Source organism: Epinephelus moara, chromosome 8 (genome assembly GCF_006386435.1).
Source record: "Epinephelus moara isolate mb chromosome 8, YSFRI_EMoa_1.0, whole genome shotgun sequence".
In the NCBI taxonomy this organism is placed as follows: Eukaryota; Metazoa; Chordata; class Actinopteri; order Perciformes; family Serranidae; genus Epinephelus; species Epinephelus moara.
In genome coordinates, this window is record NC_065513.1 from 38,940,366 (window position 1) to 38,966,273 (window position 25,908).

The 25,908-nt window shown below is 40.4% G+C and overlaps 1 protein-coding gene across 1 annotated transcript in view; it reads right to left on the reverse strand.

The window, feature by feature from the left end:
• Positions 1 to 25,908, reverse strand: part of npffr2a (neuropeptide FF receptor 2a) — a 37,079-nt gene that overhangs the window by 6,867 nt on the left and 4,304 nt on the right. The window contains exons 2-3 of the mRNA XM_050050279.1: positions 20,857 to 21,191; positions 5,853 to 5,952 (exon numbers count right to left, since the gene is read on the reverse strand). Of these exons, the coding sequence (XP_049906236.1) occupies positions 5,853 to 5,952; positions 20,857 to 21,184 (428 nt within the window). The 5' untranslated portion in view covers positions 21,185 to 21,191. The remainder of the gene's footprint in view (positions 1 to 5,852; positions 5,953 to 20,856; positions 21,192 to 25,908) is intronic.

Below are 25,908 nucleotides of genomic sequence, written 5' to 3' on the forward strand. Positions count from 1 at the left end.
TGTGACAATCAGTGGAACTTTACCTTTACCTTTAGAATGTTTATATGTGGGTAGGTTTTGCTTTCATAGTCACCAGCATCACAACACCTTTATCCACAGTTACTTTTTAACAGACAAGTAAAAGTGCAGAAGCCAGCGCAATAAACTTAAAGTAGAGATTTTAATGGTAGCCATTTACTGCAGAAGGAATTTTTGATGCCCTATACAAGCGGTACTTCCTGGACCAAAGCATGATGCAGATTTCAGTGCCTCATTTCAGTGCCAGATTGTGTGCGTAGCAAGTGTACGGCCGAGAGAGAAGAAAGAGTGTGTGTGTGTTTGTGACGGTGATGCCGCATAGAAGTTAAACATAGCAGTGCAGTGTGTGTACAGTTAAGACTTTTTGTCAGTGAATAAATGCTACAACCCCTCAAGATCCAAGCCAAGCCCCCGTGTTTTGCTTGCCATCTTGCCTTTTGTATGTAACATCATTTTGCTTTTGTTTCTTAGAATTAACTGGTTGGTTACAGGTTAATGGATGTTGGGCTACTGAGAGAAAAATGAACCAAAACGTATATCCGTAACTTCAAGTACTAGGCTACAAGTACTCATTATGCAGCAGAATAGTCCCAGTTATGTATTGATGTATGAACATATAAGAAGCCTTTTAACGTTGCAGTTGGTCAACACTCAACTGACCTTTCGCAAAGCCCCGCCACTTTGTGATGGTCCGACAAGCTGTCGCAGTAAGCATGGAGCCCACACTGTAACTAACTGCACTCCCTGAAGAAATATTATCATATTTGTGCAAAAATGAAAGAGTGATTCCAGAGAGAAGCAGACAGAGGGGTCTACAGTCTGTGTTTGAAGGATATATCCAGGATGTCAAACTGACTCAGCAGCAACAACAGGTTAAAAAGACAAAGATAGTTAGAAGCTAAAGCCGAACTATAAGCTACAGATCACAGTGTAAAAGTGAACCACCACATCACTGCTGATCGCCACACAAGACAATGAATATAAAGGGAAACTTTGCTGATATTGAACCAGCTGTGTGGCATCGCAGTGTGTGCAGATGAACAGTGTTTGGCTTCAGCCCCGTGCTGCTGCCAGCACCCGGACCTCCACCGCAGGACGGGCAGGGAAGCAAAACAATGTTCATCTGCACACAGTGTGATGACACACAGCTGGTTCAATATCAGCAAAGATTCCCTGCTTCCCTTCACTGGTTCCTGTACAGCAGGGTCGGTCTTTGTTTCACTGTTATAATCACTAAAAAGCAAAAGCAGCATGTGTATACATTCAGTAGCTAGCTAGCTAACCCTACACTTTTCAGGGTTTGATTTTGGTTTTGGAACAGGGAAGAAACGTTTATCTTTTTCCAACCTTTCCAGGTAATGAGTATCATTAATACACGACGTGCCCCAGGCACAACATTTAGCTCCAAATCCACAAAGCCAGCCTGAAAATGAAGGAAATCTGAAACGACTGCATTAGAGTCAATAGAGCACAGCTGTGTTGTTGTCGGACCCTGGTCTGAGCCAACACGATGCTGCGTTATGACTGGCCAGTCTGCATCCAGGTGTGGGACGAAGGGTCAATTACAACTCTGGGGTACTTATAATTAAGAAGTTTTAAAAAAAGGTACTCAGTTACATCACTTCTAGGAGGAAAGAAGGTCATGGAAGACGGTTTACATCATATTGGCCCTGCTTGAAAAACACTCTGCCATTGTTAAACTCAGCAAAAATAGTCCGTTATTATAGACAGGGCTGGAGGTTTGTACTTTGAAGCAGCTGCAGGCCTGTGATTTACAGTCAAGGGGTTTGTTGGATGGAAATCAATACAGCTGAAACTAAACTGCCAACTCCCATGTTTGGCGGGATGTGGAGTGACTTGAGCTCTCACTAAGAGCGTCTTATTATTGTTGGTTTGAGAATAGAGACATGCAGAGACAGCCAGACTGATCGATTCCTGAATGACTGCAGTTTGTGTTAAGAAATGGAGGAAAAAGGGGAATTTTGTTGGCCAGTATGAGATCTCAAACCAACATAGTATTAAGAGTAATTGTATAATGAATGGTGTGATAGCAATGAGCAGGAGGTGATTTGTTTGTGAACGTGTAAGAGTCCGTCTATTCTTGTTTTTCATGATCTTCTTTTCTCTGTTTAGAACACGCCATGTGAAATTACTTTAATCTAACTCACTTAAATCTCCGACTATTGTCTCTCGTCTTGTCTCTCGCCTGTATGTGCATCTCAATCACTCGAGTCACAATGCTCAGTATGAAATTTGATTGGCTAAGTATCATCATATGAGATGATTGATAATGCATCCAATGGAGTGGTGCAGGAATGGGTCCTCAAACCAGGAAATGAATCAGCATTTTTGCACCCACAATTTGTTTGTCTCAAATACAGTGGATTTTTTGGTGGTTTTTGGTTAGATGACTGAACTAAGGTCTGTGGTTTTGTTCTGCGACAAAAAATATATCATGAAGTACCCCACTTGTGAATTTAGAAGCTTTTCGAATACCAGCAAGTGGTTAAATCAGAGTACAGGGTGTCATCATGCCGAGCACGGCTTTACAGCCTTGTTGTGGTGCTGACATTGAAGTCATGCGACTATGGTGTAGTTTGTTTACAGTGTAACGTTAGCTTTTTAATTTTGGTGATTGCATTTACACTTTAAATCATTAAAGTGGTGTTCATTGGTGAAAATGATCTTCGTGAACAAAACGTGTGAGTCACATAAACGTTTGTTTGCCACTGAGCTTATTTTCTGCAACAATCCAAAATCCAATAGAAGTGTCCTATTGGCTCTTTGTCGAGGGAACCAGAGTGATGTTAGTGATGTTTGTTGGCCTACAAAAAATGTCGTCCCTGCACCAGTCTATTGGTCTGTAAGTTTCCTTAGCTGCTTAGTGTCATAAAGGCGAGAAATACTGTGGCGGTTAAAATAGAAACGCTCTGTCAAAATGTAATAATTATGAATAATTTATCAGGAAGAGGTCTGGGTCTAAATGGAACAACGTCTGGTTCTAGACGTGGGGAATGAAGAAGGGATGTCAGGTTAACAAAAGGGTTTGCATTTTAGTCATTTGCTAACAAGGGAGATGTCATTCCCCCCTCATCCTCCCTCCAATGGCAACAAGGTCGAGTTAGAATAGATGCAGCCAGTTATTAAGATCTGGCTTATCTGTGCATGAATACACTGTTCAGAAGAAGAAAGCCTGTTGTCTCCTCATTTATTCAAATCTTTTTTTAATCGTGGCTGATAGATATGTAGAGTGAATTTGACTTTTGGGTGTCAAAGCATTTCAAACTCCACCTGGCCTTTCCAGAGGCAAAGACACTCTCCCATGATTTAAAATTGTGACAGTGACATCACTGCACGTCTAGTGTGTGAGGACCAGATGATGATAATATCCCAGCTCGGACATTCTTACAGCTTGAAGAGCTATTATAACTCCACTAAATGTGTTGTTTGCAGTTTCCAACTGTGATATTCTGCAGCTTCCTCCAGTGGTTTATAAAGTGATTAAACACGATTAACAGCCAGCTGGCGCCATCTCCGTGGACAGCAATTAGGCAATTCAGCACGATCATTCAAAAGAGGACAAGTACCAGATAAAGATGAGAGAGCTATACAATCCTGCTCATTTGTCTGTACCGATAAGTGGCGGAAAATAATACATCGGGCCAAAGAACAAATTACATGATTTTGGCTCATTTGTTGTTGAAGATTTCTGAACACAGAGACTGGACATTTTTGCTATTTTTTTCATGAACTAATTCAGTTACGTGAATTAAGAGAATCTGTTTTTTCCATGTTCACACAGTATTCTAGTTTTTAATCTGCATCTTATATTTGATTGTGATATTTGTAAGCCTATAAAGCTTTGTCTTGTACTCCAGCAGGGGATATTTTCTGAAATGCACCGTCCATCTGACCCATTGCATGCCTCGTTACTGTCAGAGCGCTATGCAATGTTTGTTCTCTCTGCTTCCTACTGGGTTGCAAAATTCCATGATTATTCAAGGTGGAAACTTACATGAGAATTACCAGGGACTTATGGGAAATAATGGGAAATATTGGGGTTATCTGCTCAGGCTGTATTTACCATGTCACATGCCGATTTAAACAAACCTTTTACCATATCATTAGCAGACATAATCCATTAATTTGCCGAATAAATCCATTAATTTGTCAGATACATAGGAAGTTGAAATGTGTAATGTGGTGAGTGGGTCATGGTACTGTGAAAATTTAAGCAAAACTTTGTAAAAAATAATTTATAAAAGAAATGTTTTATAATAATGAGTGAGTGGGATTGGATAATTAAAACTCTACAGTGTGCAAAGTGTACCATTTATGATTAAAAGGTTATACAATTTGTACTTTGCTTTAAGCTACAATCTGCTGATTAACTGAAATATACAAAATGCACGCTGTATTTTGAGTAATATAACAAAACTTTCATGAAAACATGTTGCCCTTTGGCTCAGACAGTGCAGTAGTGTTGGCGGTGGTGTGGGCTGCACGGGGGATGGGAGAATGCACTGTGCATGCACAGTTTTACTGAATTCCTATTGAAGAGGATTCTGGCTAATGATCTGTACATGTGATGAAGAATGCTGAATGCAGTGCAAGGTTACAGTTCAGTCAACCTTATCCACTCCTCCCATCCCAAACATGGACCCATTTTTGTCTTTTTTCACGAACGTGGTTGGGTTTATTGAAGAAGAACAAGGTTTGGCTTTACAATCTTACAGGAAGCAAACACCGGCCTCCTGGGTGAAAGTCGGTGGTTGTTGGACTATCTACCACCCTTCCTGCCCACCCTACTGGGACTTACGCTGCCTTAACTTTTGTTGTGTTTCCCCCTGAGGCCATTAAACAATAATGGTGATTGGCTGCATACAATGCCAATGTGAAAGGACGACTTTTTTGTCAGTCACTGACCAAGCGCCGGGTTTCGAAGACTTAGGAGTGAGACGAGTTGATGAATTTAGTGTTATTTGACCCCCATTTGACCCCCATCAAGACAAGCTAGCATGACATGCTTTTACCAATGGATTCCTTAGGTCTTCTAGTTTCATATAAAACCAGCATCTTTACTCTTTAAGACTTAACCCACTATAGCCCCTTAAAGACAGTAATGTAGACTGAGGACACTGAAGTCTTTGCAGAGTTGAAGAAGTTAAATGGGCAGACTTAAACCAAAACATGCCAAAAGACCTAGACTTGCTTTTTTATGTGAGTTTTCTCCCCAAATAAGTTCACCATTAAAAGGTATGATTTTTACATTGAAATAATGCTAAAAATGACAAAATTCCAGAGCTTAACTTCCCTTGGCAGTTTTTCTGGAAATGTATGGAAAATTTTCAGACTCTTTGCAACCCTGTTGCTATTGCCAAGTGAAGAACACTGTACTGTGGATAATTGTGACACCAAATTGTTGCTTCTTTACCAAGAAGTAATGTGAGAAAGCTTTTGAATTGTTAGTTTGAATTTGTTCAGACTCGATTTTCTTGAGAATCACATCCAAGTGAATCTAGAGAATCACTTCCTTTCTGGAGCTTTTGACCACATCTTTCATTCACAGAAGACACCTGTGAGAAACAGATGAAAGCTCTGGGGAAAAAGGCAGTCAGTGACCCCTGAGTTTAGAATATTTTATCACATAGCTGATAGGGTTGTGCAGCCTTTGTGGGGGGTTTTGCTCTCTGAAATGTATCTGGTTTCATCTGTTGTTGTTTTTTCTGCACATAAAACACTATTTTTAAGGTACCATTGAAGTGTGAAAGGAGCTTGGGAAAGGTTATACTGTTATATGTAGCAGCAGTAGTAAGAATTTACAGCCACTGTACCTGTCAACAGCAATAGCAACCAGAGTGAAGACAGATGCTGACACGGAGATCCCTTGAACCATGCCGCTCATTTTGCAGACCAGGCTTCCAAAAGGCCATCCTGTCGACAGGAAAGATATATTCAGCGGATTTTAAAGACAATGCATTACGGCAGAACAGCAGTTTAATTCAGAGTGCCTCAAACAGATTGATATCCACAAACACATAAGAGTACAGGGCAAGCTCATGGGTCTTGCCATAAATTCACTTAAGTATCTTCAGGGGGAACAACCCCTTTTTTTTTAGCACGACTTCATCAGCGCTGCTGGTGACTGGTAGCAAATATGCTGACAGTGTAGGTGTCGTACTGTGGCTGACTCACAATATTCAGACTGCAGGCAGTCATCAGTACAACCCCGAGTTTCTGTAACCTGTAATTTTGCTTGATTCTTTGTCATACACTTTCATAATGACGACTGGGGATATAAAGCTATCTGGAGTTCACTGCAGTAGTTATTCATGGCATGAGTAAGGAAGAAACAAAATCAGAGAATTAAGATGTTGATTGTTGAAACAAGGGAGACAAATTTGAAGGGAATTTTACAGACATTCCAGTAATTTTACACCTCAAACTCCGTTTGCTTGGCGCCAGCAGTGCTGCTCAACGTGTGGAAACGGTTGTGTAATATCTTCTGTGGTTTTGAAGTCTGAAAGAAAATAAACCTGATAACATCAGGGTTATCGCTGCTTGGGTTTGAGACTTAAAGCTTTTAGCAGTAAGGCTGCATTACAATCTGGGGTTGTGAGGTTTGAAAGAAGTGGGAATTTAGAAGCCAGCGGGGGGTCTGATGAAAGACGCTATAGGGTTGCATTATGGGAATTGCAAGATCTAGTATTTTTTGGAGCTTGACTCATGCTGGCAACTAAATTCTGAAAATCTCAGCCTCTGCTGCGTCGACTTGACTATGTTTTTCTTCAATCTCTCTCTTGAATCCCCCAACTTTATAATTGCTGGATTATCCATTTAAATAATTTGGTTAGTACTAGGGATGTCCCGATCCAGCTTTTTCACTTCCGATCCGATACCGATATTACAGCCTTGAGTTTTGGCCGATACCGATACCAATCCGATCCAAGCACGTATTATACATATTCACTTATTTTGTTGTCAGTCATGTTAGAAAAGGTTTGATCAAGCAAAGAACAACTACTTCATCAGGTTAGTTAGAATGATCCCAACAGTTGGTATGAGAAACTGACCTGTTTATTGTTAACAGAGTTAAATAAACAAACTTTAAACTTGAACATTAACATTAAATAAAAAATATAGCTGGTTTGCTTTGGCTGCTTTTGCCCCTTAATAAATTGAAAATAAATCAACACAAGAAATCTTTAAAATGTCTAACAATGAAATTAAAATAGCAGCAAGACTCCACACACTTGTGCTTTGCTCCCCTAATANACCAGAGCAGAAAACAAATAGTCAGTTAACTAAATTGACCGCTACTCTTCCTACCCTCTGTGTGTCTGCCGTCTGCATGCTGGCCTGGTGGATTGATAGTAAGAGCTGGAGCGGATCACTGGAATAGACTGCTTGAATCGCGGAGCGCTGGGCTGGCCGGAAAACCTGGAGCGGACTCCGTGAAAAACGGATGGATCAGAGTTCATGGATCAGCATTTTTCCATGCAGTCCAATCGGATGCCGATGCCCGTTTTTTGCTAATATCGGTGGCCGATACCGATCCGAATATTGGATCGGGACATCCCTAGTTAGTACCAGATGCAAAGCAGGGTGAAAGGTGATTGAAATAAAAAGTTTTCCCTTGCATTTTTGTCTTTAGTCAAGGAGTTTTATAAACAATAAAATGATTCACATTTAAAGCCCTCTCGTGGCAGTACCACACCATTATGGTATGCCTAAGGTGTTGCTAGATGTTTTAGAACAATGTTTTGGTAGTTCGGAGGGGTGGAAAAAAATTGATTCACTTAAATATTCTATTTTTTTGTTTGTTTGTTAGTTATTTTTTTAAATCGCCTGAATCAACATAATTCAAATGCAGAGGTAGAAAGAAGTTTCTGCTTTTATTGTGGTAATCTACGAGTAATGTGACGCCATATCTGTTCCAAGAAAACAAAGCCAAATCAGGAAAGCAGACAATGGTGGACAACAACACAGACCTTAAGCTGTTCAGATAGCAACTCTGATATAGCTAGCCCAGTGCAAACTCCACACTGGATCAGCAGACTTTCTGTTGCTGCAGTTACAAATGAACAATGGTGTTGGGGTTTGTGCCGGCTGAATTCGAGTTGCTACAGCCAGTACTGTAAGCTCAATTTCCGAAGCTTCCGCCAACTCTGTCCCCGTGAATAGTCTCTTAGCAGCTGGGAGAGGCAGAGATACGACAGGGTAGCTAAGGGTAACCAAGCAGCTCTACAATGGAAGAAGGCTTTACCCATTTTATATACTAAAATAAATAGAATATCAATGAGTGGCAGTCATTGTTGATACTGTGGCAGCTGCCACAAAATGAGTCAGTGTATGGAAAACACTGCAAGCTTGATGAGCAGGGATTGGACAGCTAAATGTGGCAGTTAAATTTTGCTTCAGAAAGTATTCTTTCAAAAGTGTTATAGCAAGATTTGTGATAAATCCTAATATCAAATTGCAATACTTATAGAATTGCTTTACTTAAAAATTGGAACACATATTGAATCAGCAACTTGGTATTGTGATGGTATGGCATTCGGGGGTAAGCAATTCATCCCTGCTCTAGTGGTTTGCCTTCACTGATATTGTATAACCAGATTAAACATACAGTAGGAAGTTTTTTTTTGTTTTTTTGCACGTCTTTTCACTAAATAGTTGCGGAAACTTGCATGTACCCGTTGAGCTTCTTGAGAAGACAAAGGTCACTTCAAATACCTTTTAAGTTGATAATCAATCTCTGTTAGGTTGTCAGCACGTGATAAATGGAAGACACTGCATCGTGTTGGCTTGAGTGCTTGTTTTTCATTAGAGACAGTGATGAAACTGAAGCTTGTGGCAGCACTACTGCTCTAATTGTTATTTCCACTGACCTGATTTTTCACCTCCCTGCTCTGCATTTAATTGAAATTATTTGAACTTTAAGTGTGGACATTGCTGACCTTTCAAACATGCCCAATCAGATTATAGATGAGCAAGAGATTTAAAGAGGGAGAAATCATATCTATCTCCAAAGCTAGATTGGCATGATGTTAATGTTTGTGTTGGCATTTCCTCAGCATGAGTTTACAGTTGATGTGTTGGCATCAGGCTCAACTCTTGAAACCATCTCTGTGATCAACACAGTGAAGGGTGCAGCCCAGTCTGCTTGTCATATTGCTTTTTACACTCCAGTCTCTACAAGACTTACTGATCTTTGTTCTGTTAGATGGGACGATGCGTTTACGAGATAATAGGACGGTGAATGCAACTGAAATGTCGTCTTCATAGTTTTTTCTTTCACTGTTGTTAATGGTTTCACTTGCACTTTGCTCCTTTTGTTTCTATATTATGTACTTTGTTCCTTTTTGTTAGTGTTATGTTGGCATTCAAACAGCTCCTTAATTGTTTTTCAAAACCGAAATCTTCACTTACAGCAGAGCCAGACTCCTTTGCAGAAATGCCATTACCACAGCCAAAGGCTCTGACACGTCTTGAGCTGCCGACCAACCCACATGGCAGGTGCAGTTGATCGGTGTCTTTTTCAAGAACATTGTTCAAGAACATTAGACTCATTTACAGATTCTTGGTTGTTGTAAGACAGGTGAGTTCGCAGCTGCTTGGACAGTCTCTAAAAGAAACAGTTCACTTAGATTTCTACCTTCATAAAAGTTCTAAGACCTGACAGGTTAAGGTGATACTAATGCAGCTCACTTGTTGTTTAATAATGTGACAATCTTAAAGGTTTCAGTCCAGGTTGATGAAGCGACACCAGATATTACTGGTTGTAAAAGCAAATGTGGTGTAACACTACAGGTTGCAGAGTTCTGGGGGTGGCAAAACAAACTTGTAGTTTTTTGTGAGGAGGTCAAAATTGGCCTTTTTCCCCTCATTCTTTGAGCAAACCTGATCTGATTTCATGCTGCACACAGCGTGAGTCTGCGGACAGCAGGGCCCAATTAAAGGAGTTGCTAGCATCGCCAAGTTGAAGGCATGCAGCCTGTCGCCTGCAGCTCTTCATCTTAGAGCTCGCTGTGGCTGCTCCTTCTTGTTACCTTACTCCCTGCAATATTTCAAACTTATCCACTATTAAAAAATGCTGAAAATGACCGGTTTTGTTTTGTGGGTGCATTTTTTATGCTTTTTGATTAGCAAATAAACACTGTGACTACAGGAAAGTCAACTCTTGTTTTGCTAGTTACATTTTCTTTAAGGAACAATCCACCCGAATATCAAAACAACACTTTTCCTCTCACCTGCAGTCCTATTTATCAGTCTTTATTGTTTTGGTGAGAGTTGTCGAGTGTTGGAGATATCGGCTGAAAAGATGTCTGTCTTCTCTCCAGTATAATGGAACTAGATTGCATGCAGCTAGTTGAGCTCAGAGCGCCAAAAAAAAAAATGCATTTAAAGAAAAGCAACAGCAATGTCTCTTTCTAGAAATCATGACCCACTGAGGCCCCGATCACACAGAAAGCGTTTTTGCAGGTCGCAGGTTGTTGTTGTAACTACCACAGAAGAAATGTCGCATCATAAATCATCTGATTGGACAATGGGGAAAAAGATGATGAAAAAAGAGATGACATGGGGCGTTTTTCTGCTTTAAGTTAAAGTTTTTTCAGTTCTAGGAGTTCAGAGTGCTCCGGCAAAAACGCCAGGCGCCAAGAGCGCAGAAATGCGAGGGGCATTGCAACGCAAAACAACGCTAGCAAAAAGCTTCATTCTCATTAAAAACAATTACAGAAAGGCGCCTCTAGCTGCTAAAATGCTTTCTGTGTGATCAGGGTTTTACTCAAGATAATCCCTAGTTTCATGTGGGAACTTATTTCTTTCTACTAAACTACACCTGCCAACCCATATCACTGAGCCAAGAGAAATGTGCATCTACTGCTAATTCACCTAGCACCACAGAGCTCGCTAAGGTTACAGCTCAGCCCAGGAGGATGCCATTAATGTTGATAAATTGCACTGTTAGGAGCATGAACCTGTGGTCTATGAATAGATCCACGCTTCCTTCTGTGTGGTGATTTTGTTTGCGGTGGAGTTCAGTAGAAAGAAAAGCATCTCACATGAGGGTCTGTGGATTATCTCAAGTAACTGAGTCATGATTTCTGAAAAAACACATTGCTGCTGAGTTTTCAAGTGTACTTTTTTGGTGCTTTGAGCACCACAAGCCGAGTGCCATCTAGTTCCATTATATTTCCTAAGGCCAATATCTCCAACACCGCTCTCAACACCCAGTTCATAACACTGCAGATTTATAAATATTACACTACTCTCATTAGTGGGCCATAGGCTCAATCACCATTGTCTTACCTCATTTGGTGATAGATTGTGACTTCACAAACATTTATTTGAGTGTAAGTCCTCGAGATTATTACTTTAACCTGCAGAAGTTTGCAATGTGATGATTCAGTCCCATTATTCACAATATCCTTAAAAGCAGATTGGTCGTTCTTGAGGTCATTTGGAGAACACTTTTGGGTGACACTGTTGCTTTCATCTCGTTATTGTGATGCTTCTTTTATGTGCTTCACAAATTGTAAGGGGCTGATAAGCATTAATGCAGATGACAAAAAACCCATTATGGTCCATTGAAGCATTATTCCCTGTAAACATCCTGATGTAACATTAGATGAAAGCTTTCTACTGAGAGACAATGGCAGATTGCCGGTCTTAAAAGAGCACTCAGAGGTTAAAGGAGAGGCTCATATCGCCGCCGTCAAGCAGACAGAAGCCGGACAGAGTTCTCTGGGTAGCTGAACTCTGACCTTGGTATTTTCATCAAAAACAGAGACCACAAACAGATAAACATGTCCAGAGGATATTTAAATGTTCTTTAAAATCACATTTTTGAAGGCACTGAAACTGTGTTTTGAAATACTTGTTCCTCTGACTGGTGTGAAGTATTCACCTGTACACTCAGCATCACTGTCCTGTTACAGTGTGATTCATGGCCCTGACTATTGTCATGTCTGAGTGTCACACTCCCTGCTGCTGAAATGCATTGGACAGCATGAGGCTGTCATCACAAAGCTCCCCGGCAGGGATGGTGGTAGACTGGTGATGAACTCTGCCTGTAGTCTGATTGACTGTTTGCATTATGCTACAGCTGACTGAGTTCAATTTTCATCTCTGTGACACCAAAAAAATCGTTTGCCATTGCTGTCCGGGTCTTTCGTGTGTCTTTCTGCGAAGCCTGACTCAACTTGACCCCTTTTTTGCAGGCAGCACTTTCTCTTTTACTCCCACTCTGCTCAGATTCAAGAAGTGTCACTTTGACTGTTGTGCCTCCAGCAGCTCTCTGTTCGCAGAAAAACAGCACCATTGCTTTTTTCATGTGTATGATCCTTGACCTCCTCGAGGAAGGTTCATCTTGCCTCGTTGCTCAGTTCGGTCGAATGATCACCTAAATTGGAGTACTGCCATATCCGCTGAATGCCTGTAAACTGTAATGAATAATGTACTTAAATAAAATCTGGCTCTCCACTAGGATATGCCACATACTGTAACATAGGTGGGGTGGACAAACACCTTAACCTTGATGTTACATCCACAATAATATGTTTGTTTTAAAATGTCTAATTGCTATATTTACGCTCAGCGTCCACACTACTCCGGCGCTTTGGAACATGTGAGTTATGGCGATGTGCTGAGGAGTCACAGTTACACCTGCTCTGTTGCTCAATCTAAAATTAATACCACTTAAACGATCTCATTCTGTATAAAAAGTGTCACGTAAGGTGTGCATCGACGTGCTACAAGTGAATATGCCCAAGAAGGGAAAGAAAAACCAAAATGAGACAACCGAAGGAGGTTTTAAGGAAGACAACGTGCCTGGCTCGGATTTGGAAGTGGGGAGCGGATCAATGCATGGCCCGTTTTTGTCCAACATTTGTCCAGTGCAAGCCCTTTGCAGAGAAGCAACACTGACGATGCAAAGAGCATGGAAAGCCCCTCTATTTTGGACATTATGAAGGCCATACAATCCTTCAGACAAGGCTTTCATACTGAAATGGATGGTGTGTTATCAGCAATAAAAAATGTTCAAATTGACATTAAAGAATGCAGCGGGTGTATCGTAGAGGCTGAACAACGCATATCCACTGTCAAAAGAGACGTTAAGACATTTTCAAACTCAAAGTCTGAGACTTGTTGTGTCAAGCCAAAATATGAACAAAAATATGTTCTTGTGTTTCAAATACATAGGTCAGACGTGGACGTTGAAGAGGCCAGGGGGCTGGCACAGTGTAGTTCCTGGAGCACTTTGTCTTTTTGCAGTGTTGATATGGGATGGGAATAAAGTAATGTTGGTTCAGCATGTTGATCAAAGGTCCATAGGTGTAAAGCAGAAAGCCCCCCACAATAAGGATGTGAGTCCTCCTCCTTTAGGCGTAACGTACAATTCCCTTTTTTGATTTTGTGTGGGTACTGCTTTCCCATTATAAATAATAATGCTCCTGGCACAGCAACTGTATTTGCTTTGTAGTAACTTCCAATTTATATTTTCTGTGACTTTGACTACCTGCTGGTGTTGCCTTTTGTGACAGTTCCACCTTGTCACTGGGCCAAGCAAAGACTTCTCTGATCTTCCTTTTTGCCATTGTTCTTCCTCCGTATCGTTTTTGTAACTGCAACCAGCCGCAGACACCAGTGTTTACACCAGTGTACGTGGATGATCATTTGATATGCATCCTTAGAAGTGTTAATATGGTCAGATATTATTTATGAAACTGCAAAAACAGTGTTCAAAAAAAGTGTTCAGAGATTTTATCTTAAAAAGCCATTTAAAACTAAAATGTAGGTGAGTGTGGATGAAGCTTGAGATTTAAGCTGAGCACAAAGAATGAATGTACTTTATAATCATCTCAGTTTCATATCAGATTAACCCTGATCAAATACAGTTTATAGTTTCCTCTTAATGAAGTCCTACAGTGCTGTTATGAAACCCCACTGTTTAAGTTCTCTCAAGATCGGTGTCTTTCTGATTTCTGTTTGTTAGCCTCCGCACTGACAAGCTCTGGCCCCATGTGGGACCTTGAACAAACACGTCTTTTTTTTTTTTTTGGAAATACCATTGATAAGCAAATGTACATTGTACGATTACCGTCAATTTTCATACCACAGTATACCTTGAAACCTTTATAGCGCTGAAACCTTCCTCATGACTAATGCCAACCCTGACCTAACATTAGGGGGTTAGTGGTTGACATGACATTACAAGTTTCAGCTTCTGAAACTGAAACTGAAACTGAAGTGTTGACTTTTAGATTCAAATGGGACACAAACAATGGTCTCCAGGGTCAAAGTCCTGTGCTTGTTGGATCCATATACCTCCACTCCCACCCCCCTCCTGATATGGACCGTCTAAGTGTCTAATAATAATGGGTTTACACTGGAGTTGGTTGAAATCCTGGTGTGTCTCATATTAGGGCTGCGGGGTATAATGGCCATGTACAATATGTCAATATACATTGATCAGCCAAAACATTAAAACCAGCGGTGGGTGAAGTAAGAAACATTGATCATTTTGTTACAATGCAATGTTCTGCTGGGAGACCTTTGGTCATGGCATTTATGTGGATGCCACTTGACACCCTCGTCCCACCCAAACACCGCCGTGGGCTAAGTAACCTCCCCTCACGGCAACAGTACTCCCTGATTGCAGTGGCCCAGCAGGACAATGAGCCATGCCACACCACACAAACTGCTCAGGAATGGCCCAAGGAACGTTACAAAAAGTTCAAGGTGTCGATCTGGTCTTCAAATCTCCCACACACCAATCTGACTGAGCATCTTGGGATGTGCATATGTTGCATGTGCTACGTTAAATCAGTCTGTGAGATGAATGACATGGCTGCAGCACATGTGCAGTGCAGCGCTGCGTTGCTAGTTTGTATGTGAGGTGGATCATAGCATGTTGCCATTCTTCTTGGTAGTTGTAGTCTGTTGTATGACACTGAGACAGTGCCTGGATGCAGGTGACAGATCTGTTTAAAAAATGCAGCAACAACACAGACGTTTTATATGCGAGACATATCTGATGTGGACAAAGTGTCTCGCTCCTTCCCTCCTGTTTCAAACTACAATGGATTTAGGCCTACTGGATCCTTTTAAAGTCATGTTATAGTTTTGTATCCTGTGCTGCAAACCTTTAAACCTCTAGCTCCAGTGCTGTGTGCAAAAAGTTAACGTACAGCCCTGCTCTTTATTTATATCATTTCTCATTTACATGTTGTGCAGCTGCATATTTTCAAACAGGAAAAAATACCTGTCTTTGCATTTTATTTTGATCACAGTCTGTTTTTATAAAAGTGCTTGTGACATTTTCAAATGTGGCTTTGACTTGCAACTGAAAACATGTAGCTCATTTTGTAGAAAATACCAAGATATATATTGTGTATCCCCAGTCAGCCTGTAAATATGGAGATATGAATTTCTGTCCATATCACCCAGCCCTTTCTCATACAGATGCTAAAGGGTGCAGTGACAGCAGGGACACTGCCCACGCAGCGTGTTTTGATGCCTTGGGAGTGAGACCATGCTGTTTCAAATCATTTATATTGTATGTATTGTCGTTCACAGGTGAGACCGAAATTCGTTGTTAATAAATAACTTCATTTTACCAGTTCTAACCGATTTCATGTTGCTTCCCCTTCCCCTATCAAGCCGGGTCGTAATACCTGTGTTCCCTGCTGATGGAGACAGAATGAAAATGGCCTCCTGTGTTGAAGGCACATGCCTCAACAGGTCTTTTTCAGGAAAACATATTTGAACAAACATCCCATGCTGTCATTTCCTGAGGAGAGCAATCTCATGACAAAGTGAGAAGACGTCTCCACATGGCTGAGTTTTGCTGACATCTGTTGCACTGGTCAAGCCCATGAAATGTCAAATCCAAAAGGCAGAATACATGAAACTTTAAAGCTCCACAGGGGATGAACCATTTACATGTCAGATACTCAGTGAGCTCTCCTCAGATCTCAACTTTGCACACAAAATACCTCATAATCTAATAGTCTTAAAATCCTTTTAGCCTATTAATCCTCCCATGGGAATAAGCCCTTTTGGTGTTAATGACACCATGGCCTCTCTGTAAATACTTTTAATCCCTTACTGGCTCTGAAAATTGTAAATCCATAATATTTGTTCATATATATCTGTGGTTATGTGTGTGTAGGAGGTACAGCAGACAAAAATGAATTCATAAATAATGTACAATGTAAAGGTAATATACATTTTTTGCCAACCATTGGCACTCTTAATGCTATTTCATGTTTATTAAATCAGGTATTTTTGAGTTTATTTGAACTTTACTGACTCCCTTCTTGCATTTTATAGTTAAAATGTCTCTTACAAGCCAGTGTGCATTACTGATGTTTTTCTACCATAGGACATTTTATATTGTGCTCAGGAGGTGGAGATTTCGGAGGTCACTAAGTAGTCTGTCTGCCGAACAAGTTAAATATGAGCAAGCTTGCTGGAACTCCACTGTAGACATTTTAATTTTTACATTTATGCATTGTACTGTGAAGTGATTCCACACCTCTAAAGTTATGTGCAGGAAAAAACACATAAAATGGAGAGTCTGACAACGTCATTCACAGTTAAGCAGATGTTCGCTGATGTCTTACTGTTCTCTGCTAATGAAATTTCTTTTTTTTTCTTAAAAAATTTTGCATCGTTTTAAATGTGATAATTTAATGCAGAGCTAACACCATTCTTCTTGACTTGTGGTAGCTGCAAGGGATCCATAATAATTCAGGATTTAATTCTGTGTTATGTCATTGTAGCAGGAATTTAATCACACAAAGCACTCTGCCAGCTGGATCTCACCAGACTCAAACATGTTCGGGGTCTGACACATTCCTGATTCAGACAATGACTGATTACACTGCTTTAACTGTTCTCCTTACGAAGCAATAGATGTATCATTTGTTAAAATGTCTATAGCCACTAAAATAATCTCGGGAGATGAATAGGGTACTTTAATCTAACAACATTCTTTGCAATCACAGCTTATTATTTTTCGGTTACAAAAGAGATGGGCTTTAATTTGTTATTAATCTAAAAAATGGATGGCCTTGATTTTAGTTAGTTGAGAGGCAGCTTGAATCCTCCTGAATTATTATGTCTGGTTTTTATCTGTCAGGCATAATCCATTGAAGGGATCATATGTTTGGACTTGTGTGTGAATGTGTGTGTGTGTGTCTGTCTGTCTGTCCCCAGTTAATCTCACAAACTACTGGACCAATCAGCCTCATATTTTGTGTGCACATTTATGCTCGAAAACCACTTAAGGTTGTGGTAATTAAACATTGTTGAAACTGTTTGACTCTTTCATACTGGTCTGCACTTACATAGTACCTTTCTAGTCTTCCAACCACTCAAAGCACTTTTACACTACGTCACATTCACCCATTCACACACTGGTGGCAGAGGCTACCATACATGATGCCAACTGCACCAACACACACAGCCAGCGGGAGCAGTTTGGGGTTCAGTATCTTGCCCAAGGATACTTTGAAATGTAGATTGGAGGAGCTGGGGATCGAATCACTGATCTTCTTATTGGTGGAGGACCAGCTCTACCTCCTAGCCGTAGACGCCCGACTGTTGATAACTGGTGACTCCTCATTCCTCTCAACTGGCCGGTAGTGACTGCATGTTTTCCAGAAATCGGCTCACCTAAAAACAACAAGTCTTATCGTCTGTTGCAGGACACATCCTCATCTTCACCCAGGTTCAAAAAAACGCCATAGAAAAGTTTGTTCTGTTTGAACCGCAGCATCTGCAGAATAATTCCATACCTGATATGATCCACTAAAGTTATCCATATGAGATTGATAAACCCCCAGTTTTTGTTATCTTTGCCGCCATCTTGACTGTAAAGAAGCCAGGAGGAACAAAACCAGTGGCCGCAGCTCTCTGTGGTCAGGCTGCAACCCAGTTTTGTTTTATCCTCCTCACAGTGTCATACCACACTGGGCGCATGGAGCATTTTAACTGTCTATTTGTAGACTTAAAGATTTTGTTGATTTGGTCATTTTTCCTTGATACTTGTGCCTCTTATTATCAGTAAGTAAGCAGGCTGTGTAGTTAAATGGTTTGTTTTGTCTGTTTTAATTGTGTTTATGGTTGTTGAGTCTTACTTTGTTGTGCTGTATCCTACGGACAAGTTTAATGCTGTTAAACATCCAGTTATGAACAACATGGACCAAAGGTTTCCGGCTGTGTTCTAGTTATTAAAATACTGTCGTCCTCATAATTACACTGTAGGCAATCTATAGTTTACTACAGTACCTGTAAGCAGGAGAAATGGATTTGCAATGCTCCGTGGCTTCGTCAAATATAGATAAGGCGCGTTCTTTTATTAGTTTCCAGGAAGCTTTGAAAGTGCTGCGATGCGTCTGCTCGAATTACAATAATAGTCTAAAGTGGCCGTGATCAGCTCGGGGGGCTGCCTGGTGGAGATCTGCACTCTACTGAGTGAACTTTTTTAGTTTCTGTTTTATTTTTGTTTTAGAACTGAAAAGAGGAAGTCATTGCAGCTTCTGCAGCCTACATGACAAATGTGAGCTTTCAGCCACTATCATTAGCCTTAAGAATCGCTCCTGTGAGATTTGAATCATCAAAAGTCAACTGTCAAGTCCAATCAACACAACGCCGGAAAAGCCCTGATCTTATTCATGCATGCAGGGCAGTTGTCTGACTCCCCTGAGCCCTCTCTACTTCTGATAACTGCAGACTGTGAAGAAAAAGATTGCACTTTTTAGTCATTCCATGATCGTCTCAAGGTTCATGTTGCGTGGGATGGACTCCAAGTGCCTCTTAGAAATCCATGTTAATACTAGTCCAAACTGAAAACAAAGCAACCCTACAGAGAATTAAATAACATCAGTGGTTAGGGATTAGGGAAGAGGGTTAATCAAAGGATTTACAGGGCTAACAGCCCTGTGAGGCTGTGATGCATCATTACAAAGCAAACAGCAAAACTATTTGTTGTGTAATATCTCTGTCTTTGCCACAGAGACGTTTACACCAAGCTGGAAAGAAAGCCCTGAGGGTGGCACCAGAGGAAATTTAAAAAGGTTTATGTTGAGATATCTCAGCTCATCAAGCTCAGCTCTGCTTTGTCAAACTTGACTCAACTTGAATTAGTCAAATCTGGAATTTTCACATTTGACATCATCTGACCCACAGTTGAACCTCATCAGCTTCAACTACTCTTAGACAAAGTTCAAACTCAATGCTACATACTATACACGTTAACATATTGATGTATTTGATATTCCAAACAGAGACGTTACAGTGCATGCATGAGTACGCTGATGCTCCTATTGTAAGATATTGGAGCTGATTATCCCCAGTTTGCATTTCCAGAGAACTGTGGGAGAGCTCTGGTCCAATAGGCACACAATATCTGCCAAGCACAGACATTTGTGGATAAGATTTAGTAGCTGACAGCAATGAGATAGATGGTTTATGATGTATCTGGTCATGAACTGTTGGACACATGGAAATTTTTACCTGTTGGTGGCGCAAAGTCAGGGTTTTGACAAAATTGTTACAATTAATTCTTAAATGTCTTTACCAAATGTAATGGCAATCCATCCAATAGTTGTCAAGACAGTTCCTCAAAACCACAAATGTCTGCCTGTTAGCAGCACAGGGGGTTACTAAAGTCATTGGGATTCATCCTTCCAGGTACCATAAATGTCCTGATCTCTATAAACATATATCTGCATATGTATGTAGAATCTGTAGGCAACAGGACAAGATTTTGGTATCAGAGGCCTTCTGGTTTCTGTTTGTAGTCCCAGTGGTATTGACCAATCATGTTTGAGCACCAGTTTGTGTGGAAGGGCAGAATGCATTAGCCGAAATGCAATCTTGGAACCCATCAGCTATTGTCTGACGAAGGCTGGGCCCATATATCTGCTGACGACACTAGCTCTTCTGAAATATTGTCTGTTGCCCCGAGAGGCTTATCGTCATCAGACTGTTAGCCGATGGCTCTCAAGATTGTGAAAGTTTTAGGGGCCGTACACATGCGGCGTCTTTAACCACCTGGAAAATGCAACGTTGGGTGCTGGGCGCTACTTTTGTCCCGTTGTTGAACCAGCTTTTAAGAGCGCAACGGCAGGTTGCGTCTGAGGTTGCTAAGTAACCTTAACAAGCACTGTATTATTGCATATTGACCTGAAATCCTGAGTGCATGGCTAATCTTTTTCTAGGCACTGTTTGTGTGGGCATATTGTCCATGGGACAGATGTAAAGCTCTGGGTAGTCCTGCATCAAAAATGATCAACTTTTCCATATTTATCACAGACTGATATTTACGGAAGAAGGGAAAGATATCTTTTGGCTGTGATTCCTCATCACATGACATGACACGCTGCCGCGTTACAAAAGTTGAATTTGGTTTATCTCAAGGCGTTGGTGTTTGAGTGCGCTTGCCGCATTGTCTTCATTGAAAACAATGAATTTGAGGGTGCAAAAAAACGGGACATGTGAACTTAGCCACATTTCATGTAAATTCACCTAAAAGGTTATTGGGTTACGTTTTTTTTTAGGTATCCTGTCATGAGATTAAATCTTGGAAAAATTTTCCTGTTGGTGCGCTAGAAAAGTCATATGGATTCATCCTCTGGAGACCATGAGTGACTGTACCTATTTCACAGCAATCCATCCAATACTCATTGAGACATTTCAGTCTGGAAAAAAACAAATGACTGACTGACAAGACAGCCAGCTTGACTAAAAAACATGTCTTATTTTGACAGAAGTTAAACACAACAACAACATGATGATGAAGCTTGAAATTACTGTGCTGCTCACCTGTTATTATGTTGTCAAGAAGTGTTGTGGGCATACAGAAAATCCCAACCAGGAGGTCACTGACAGCAAGGTTTAAGATAAACAAGTTGGTGACTGTCCTCATGTTTTTGCTCCTCAGGACAATGAAACACACCACGCCATTTCCCACCATGCACACGAGGAAGATCAGCAGGTAGGACACGATGAAGATGGCTGCTGTGGACGGCTGATGAAGGTAAAATCCAACATAGGTGATGTTGTTCCTGGGTATGATGGGCTCCAGGGAGGAGTTGTAAAATGTCCAGTTGTCATAGAGTTGAGTCAAGTTGTTGTCAAGTCCTTCGTTCATTTTAAACCTGAAAAATGAAGGACAAGCAGATGACTTCATGCTGAATCAGCTTACTTTATTGTGCAATTTTGAAGAATAGGAAATTATTGAAAGCATGATGAAGAGTTTTAGAAATTCTTACAATGAAACCACTTTTTCTACTTAGTTATCGAAAGAAGGAAGAAAGACAAATCACAGACACTTTGAAATGGAACAGTAATGTATCTTTCTGTATTCATGCTAAAAAAAAAACTTGTTTTAACAAGAAATTCCTCGAATAATGGAAACTAGACACCACTGACAAAATGTTTTTTATATGGTCTATAGGTGTAGCTAGGTAGGTAGGTAACTAATTACACTGGTAAAAAACAGAAATGGATAAAACACATGCTGAAGCTTTAACCTACATTTAAATGTTTTTTGCCACTTGGGGCAACAGCTGTGAGCACAACACTGACATATTGTCACTTCTACAAGGTTGATTTGGTAAATGTTCACCCATCCAGCAGTGCAACATCACTAATCCTTTGCTGTCATGTTTGTGTCCACCTGATCATATTCTAAGTCCAATATCTTTCCTTCAGCGCTGGTTTGGCCTACACCAACTCCTAGTGTCTCTTTACCTATTAAATTGTCCTCTATATTTTTACGAGGTAGTTGTTAACTTTGTCGGCTTGCTATTTGATGCTGGGCAGATAATGTACAGAGAAATTTTCAAAGCATTTTCAATGAAAACCAGCGCTGATAAGAATATAAGAATAAACAGAAAAACAGTAAAGTCCTCAGTAAAATCAAAACAATGAGCTAAAAGGCGCTAAAATACTACGGAGAGCTACAGAGTGAGGATATAACTCACCATGAGCGGCCCCCTTTCACATTAAATGTAGTCATTTGGCCCATTTGTAATAATAACATTAAAATAACTAAAATATTGAGTAGTACAGCCAATTTTAGTTCCAGTACATGTATTACGTAGTCCCAGTGTGCATAATTCATTGTGTCACCAGTGCTTTTATGGAAATGAGAAACAGCCTCAGCTCTTAACTCATTCCTTCACTGTTAAAGCACCATATGTCTCAGAACATTAACAGGTTAAAGCCAACAGTTATGACAGATGGAACACCTATCAAAGATCATTTACAATATGGAAAAACAGCACATACAGCACGACACACCATGATGACTGCTTTATGTGAGAGGGGGAGGTAACACGACCTGAGGCCAGAAAATTAACAGTCTATAAAAAGTGACATTACAGGGAAATTATATGTAAAAGGGTTATACCTTTGTACTGTCATAATAAAGTTAAGACAGAACAGTAATTGAGATGAAACATCGCTGTCTCTGCTCAAACATCAATCTGTGATGTTCAGTGCATTTCAGACGTTGCTGTATTTCATGATGAAGTGCTATTGGCGTGCCAACTTTCCCATAGCCTCCCTCATCAGAATAATAATCAGCTTATTTGGCCGAGTAGGCGTGAACATACAAGGAATTTGACTCTTGGTTCCACACCAGTTTGTCAGAGTAGTTCCAGCCTAGTCTGACAAGCATGAACTGATGAAGCCTCTTGGATAAGAGGTGAAACGTCTTCTAAGACAAAAGTAAGTCCAGTTGCGTTTGATTCAATTGCCTTGACATAACTATGATCTGGATAAATAAGAATATCCACAGGCACAACTTCCATGGCTGAAAAAACAAAGCCAATGCAGAAGTGCCAAAAACTGCAGTTCCTCAAATGGCCACTTGAGGCTTGTAAGTCAATCCCCAATGTCAAATTTCTCAACTTTTAAAAATCCAAGATGGCGATGGCCAAAATGCCAAACTCAAGGCTTCAAAACTGGAGTCTTCAAACATACGGGTGATGTCATGGTGGCTATGTCCCTTATGTTACACGGTCTGTGGTTGCTCCCGATGTACAGAATAGAACAGAACAAAAGACACATACAGCTAAAAACAAGGACATTAAATCCGAATCAGATGAACAAAGACACTTGACTCCTATAAATACTGACTATGTTCAGATATAAATATATCTACTTAAACTCTAGTTTGTGAGATTCTAAATTCCAGAATATGACTTTAAACAGCCTCTCACAGAGGAAGCTGTAGTTGCTTGCTGCATACGTGCAGGTGAAGAGAGAGCAGTGACAATAGCAGAGGGGGGTTGTTTTTTCCCTTGAGAGAGAAATGGAAGCAGAGAGGGAACAATGCAGAAGTCAAAGGAACAGGGCTGCAGTGAATTTATATCTGTCTTCTGTCTATAGAGAAACCAGTGTCTCAGTGTGTCAGCCTCCTTTCTAAATGATTTCTTTCTGTTTGATTGTTGAATGCAAAATGGTGAGTTGGGACAGAAGTACTTGCTCTTTGATTCTGATGGTTAGCTTTTAAAACCTGATGTTTAGTGTTGATACAGTATGAGGCGATGAAGCAAAATGTATACCATGGTAAAAATTGTCTGTCATAGTATCTCAAAGCCAGAAGTGAGGACTTTAAATTTCTTGTTTTGTCCAGAGATATTCAGATAAAAAAAGCAAGAAATGTTTGGCATCTAAAATATGACGCAATTGCTTGACATGTCCATTAATTGATTCATCAAAAAAGGAACACAGCCTTGAGTTGAACTACTGACCCTTCTGGTTATAGTGGACTATTTTTTTTAACTAATTATATTCCTGTTTCCATGCTTCCATGCTTCTACCCAGAACCTATTAAGTGGCTTAAGAGAGACCTTCCATATTCTTTTATAGTTTGTAGTAAGTGGATTCTGTTCATCACTGCCAGGTTCAGTGTGCACTGTCAAGCATTCTAATTGTTCTGCGTGTTCAAAAATCCAGCAAAACATCCATTAAAAATCCTACTTATAGGATACCTGTTAGGCTTTTCCTTATTTGCTGTAATTTATAAATGGATTTTATATTAAACATGACCAAAGTTTCAAATAATGAGGTAAAGGTATTAAGTCTTGTAAGCAAAAACCTCAGGCCTCTGAATATTGTTTCCAATGTTCTTTTCTACTTTGGCTATATGATGACCTGCTTCAGAAACGCTACTGCATGTGTTAACATTACATACACTGCTACATGTAGCGCATGCTAACCTCAGAGAAACACGTTATCTTGGTTGCTGGTGTTGTTAATTTCTCCCAGATCTCGGATCATTTTCCTGCTGTAACATCCGGTTGTGTTCGGAAGGTGCCGCTTTTTCTATTTCAGTAATTTCTCAGCTGCAAAGACGGTACAGATGCCAGGATGTGATTGACCCGGAACTGCTGACCAATCAGAGCAGACTGGGTTTTTTTTAGGAGGGGGGCTTAAATGCCAATGCGGAGCATCTCAGACAGAAGGTGAATACAGCAACAGAGGGAAATAAAGTGTTTTTCTGAACATCAAAGCATGTAAACACAAACCCTTTCAGTAATGCAACTACCGTTGAAACAGTCAACATTAATTCTTGTCAGGGAATCTTAAAATGCTGTTTGCATGGCCATTTCTTTCTTACAGCTTTGTCTGCAGTCCGTGTAAACATTTCTTGTTGTGTGACTCCATTGTAGCTCCAATGGAAGCTGACATATTGCGATAAATAAGAAAATAATTGCTGTTTACAAATGGACAACAAAATGGGCACAGAAATGCAAACATCTTCTCCTTCCACTTACGGCTGTTTCCGGGGTGCACAAGCATTTGGAAGTGGATTTTTTCCCTCCAAGTCAACAGCAGATAAACAGCTGTGACACTGTCTACCTGTGCAATTACAGAGATTTGCAAAAGATAAGTGTAGTTGTGATTATGAATCATGCTCATTATGGCTGATTATAACTGTGTGTAATCTTGATTGGATATGTGGTAATGCTTGAGGATTATAGCAGAATTTACATGGGAAAAACATATTTATTACCAGTCACACTGACCTACTGGGTAGAATATTGCCTTTATTACTTCTGTCACCTCTTCTGACCATTTAGCACCCCCTACTTTTTGATTGATGCCGACAGAAATGCCTCCAACTACGAGCCATTAGTGACAGTGATAAACCTCACAGTTGCTTAATCACTCTACAGACTTTCTTCTTTCTGCTTTGTGCGGATGCGTTGAACAAATGTGAATAAAACATGATGAGCAAATGGGAGGCGTGGGGGGTTAATTGAAGGAACTGAAGAATTATAAATTTTGAAAGCCATTCAAAGTGCACCCAACTCTGCAGTTTTAATGACTTATTTATAGAGACACAGATGTGTCCTGGTGGTCTATGTGGGGTGTTGTGTATTCGAGACTGTGTGTAATAATTAAAGCTGTTTAAGTAAAGCCCCAAGGACTGGGGTGAAGGTAGGTCGAATTGGAGCGACAATTATAGGCTACAGTTCCTGAAACTCTGGTCACAGCTATTTTTCTCTGGAACGCCAAGCAAGCTTGCTGCGTCCTGTGGACACGTTCTATATGAATCACTTTCCTCTTGCTTTTGCTCGGAGACTCGGCACATGTGGGCACCAAGATAAAATCTATAGAGTAAATGTAATATAAGATGTAATAGACCACCTAAAAGAGACTTAGACTGAAACCACACAAACAAGCACCCCCACTGTTCATTTATCCCATGACTAAGTTAAAGTGTCGCCCTAGGACGCCTTAAAAACTTTGCTTAGATGCCGCAGTTTCTTGTTTAGGTGCATCTAACTACCTTAATTTTACTTAATTACTTGGCTGAGATTTATGGTGTTTTCCTGTATTATTTACTTTCCCGTTGCT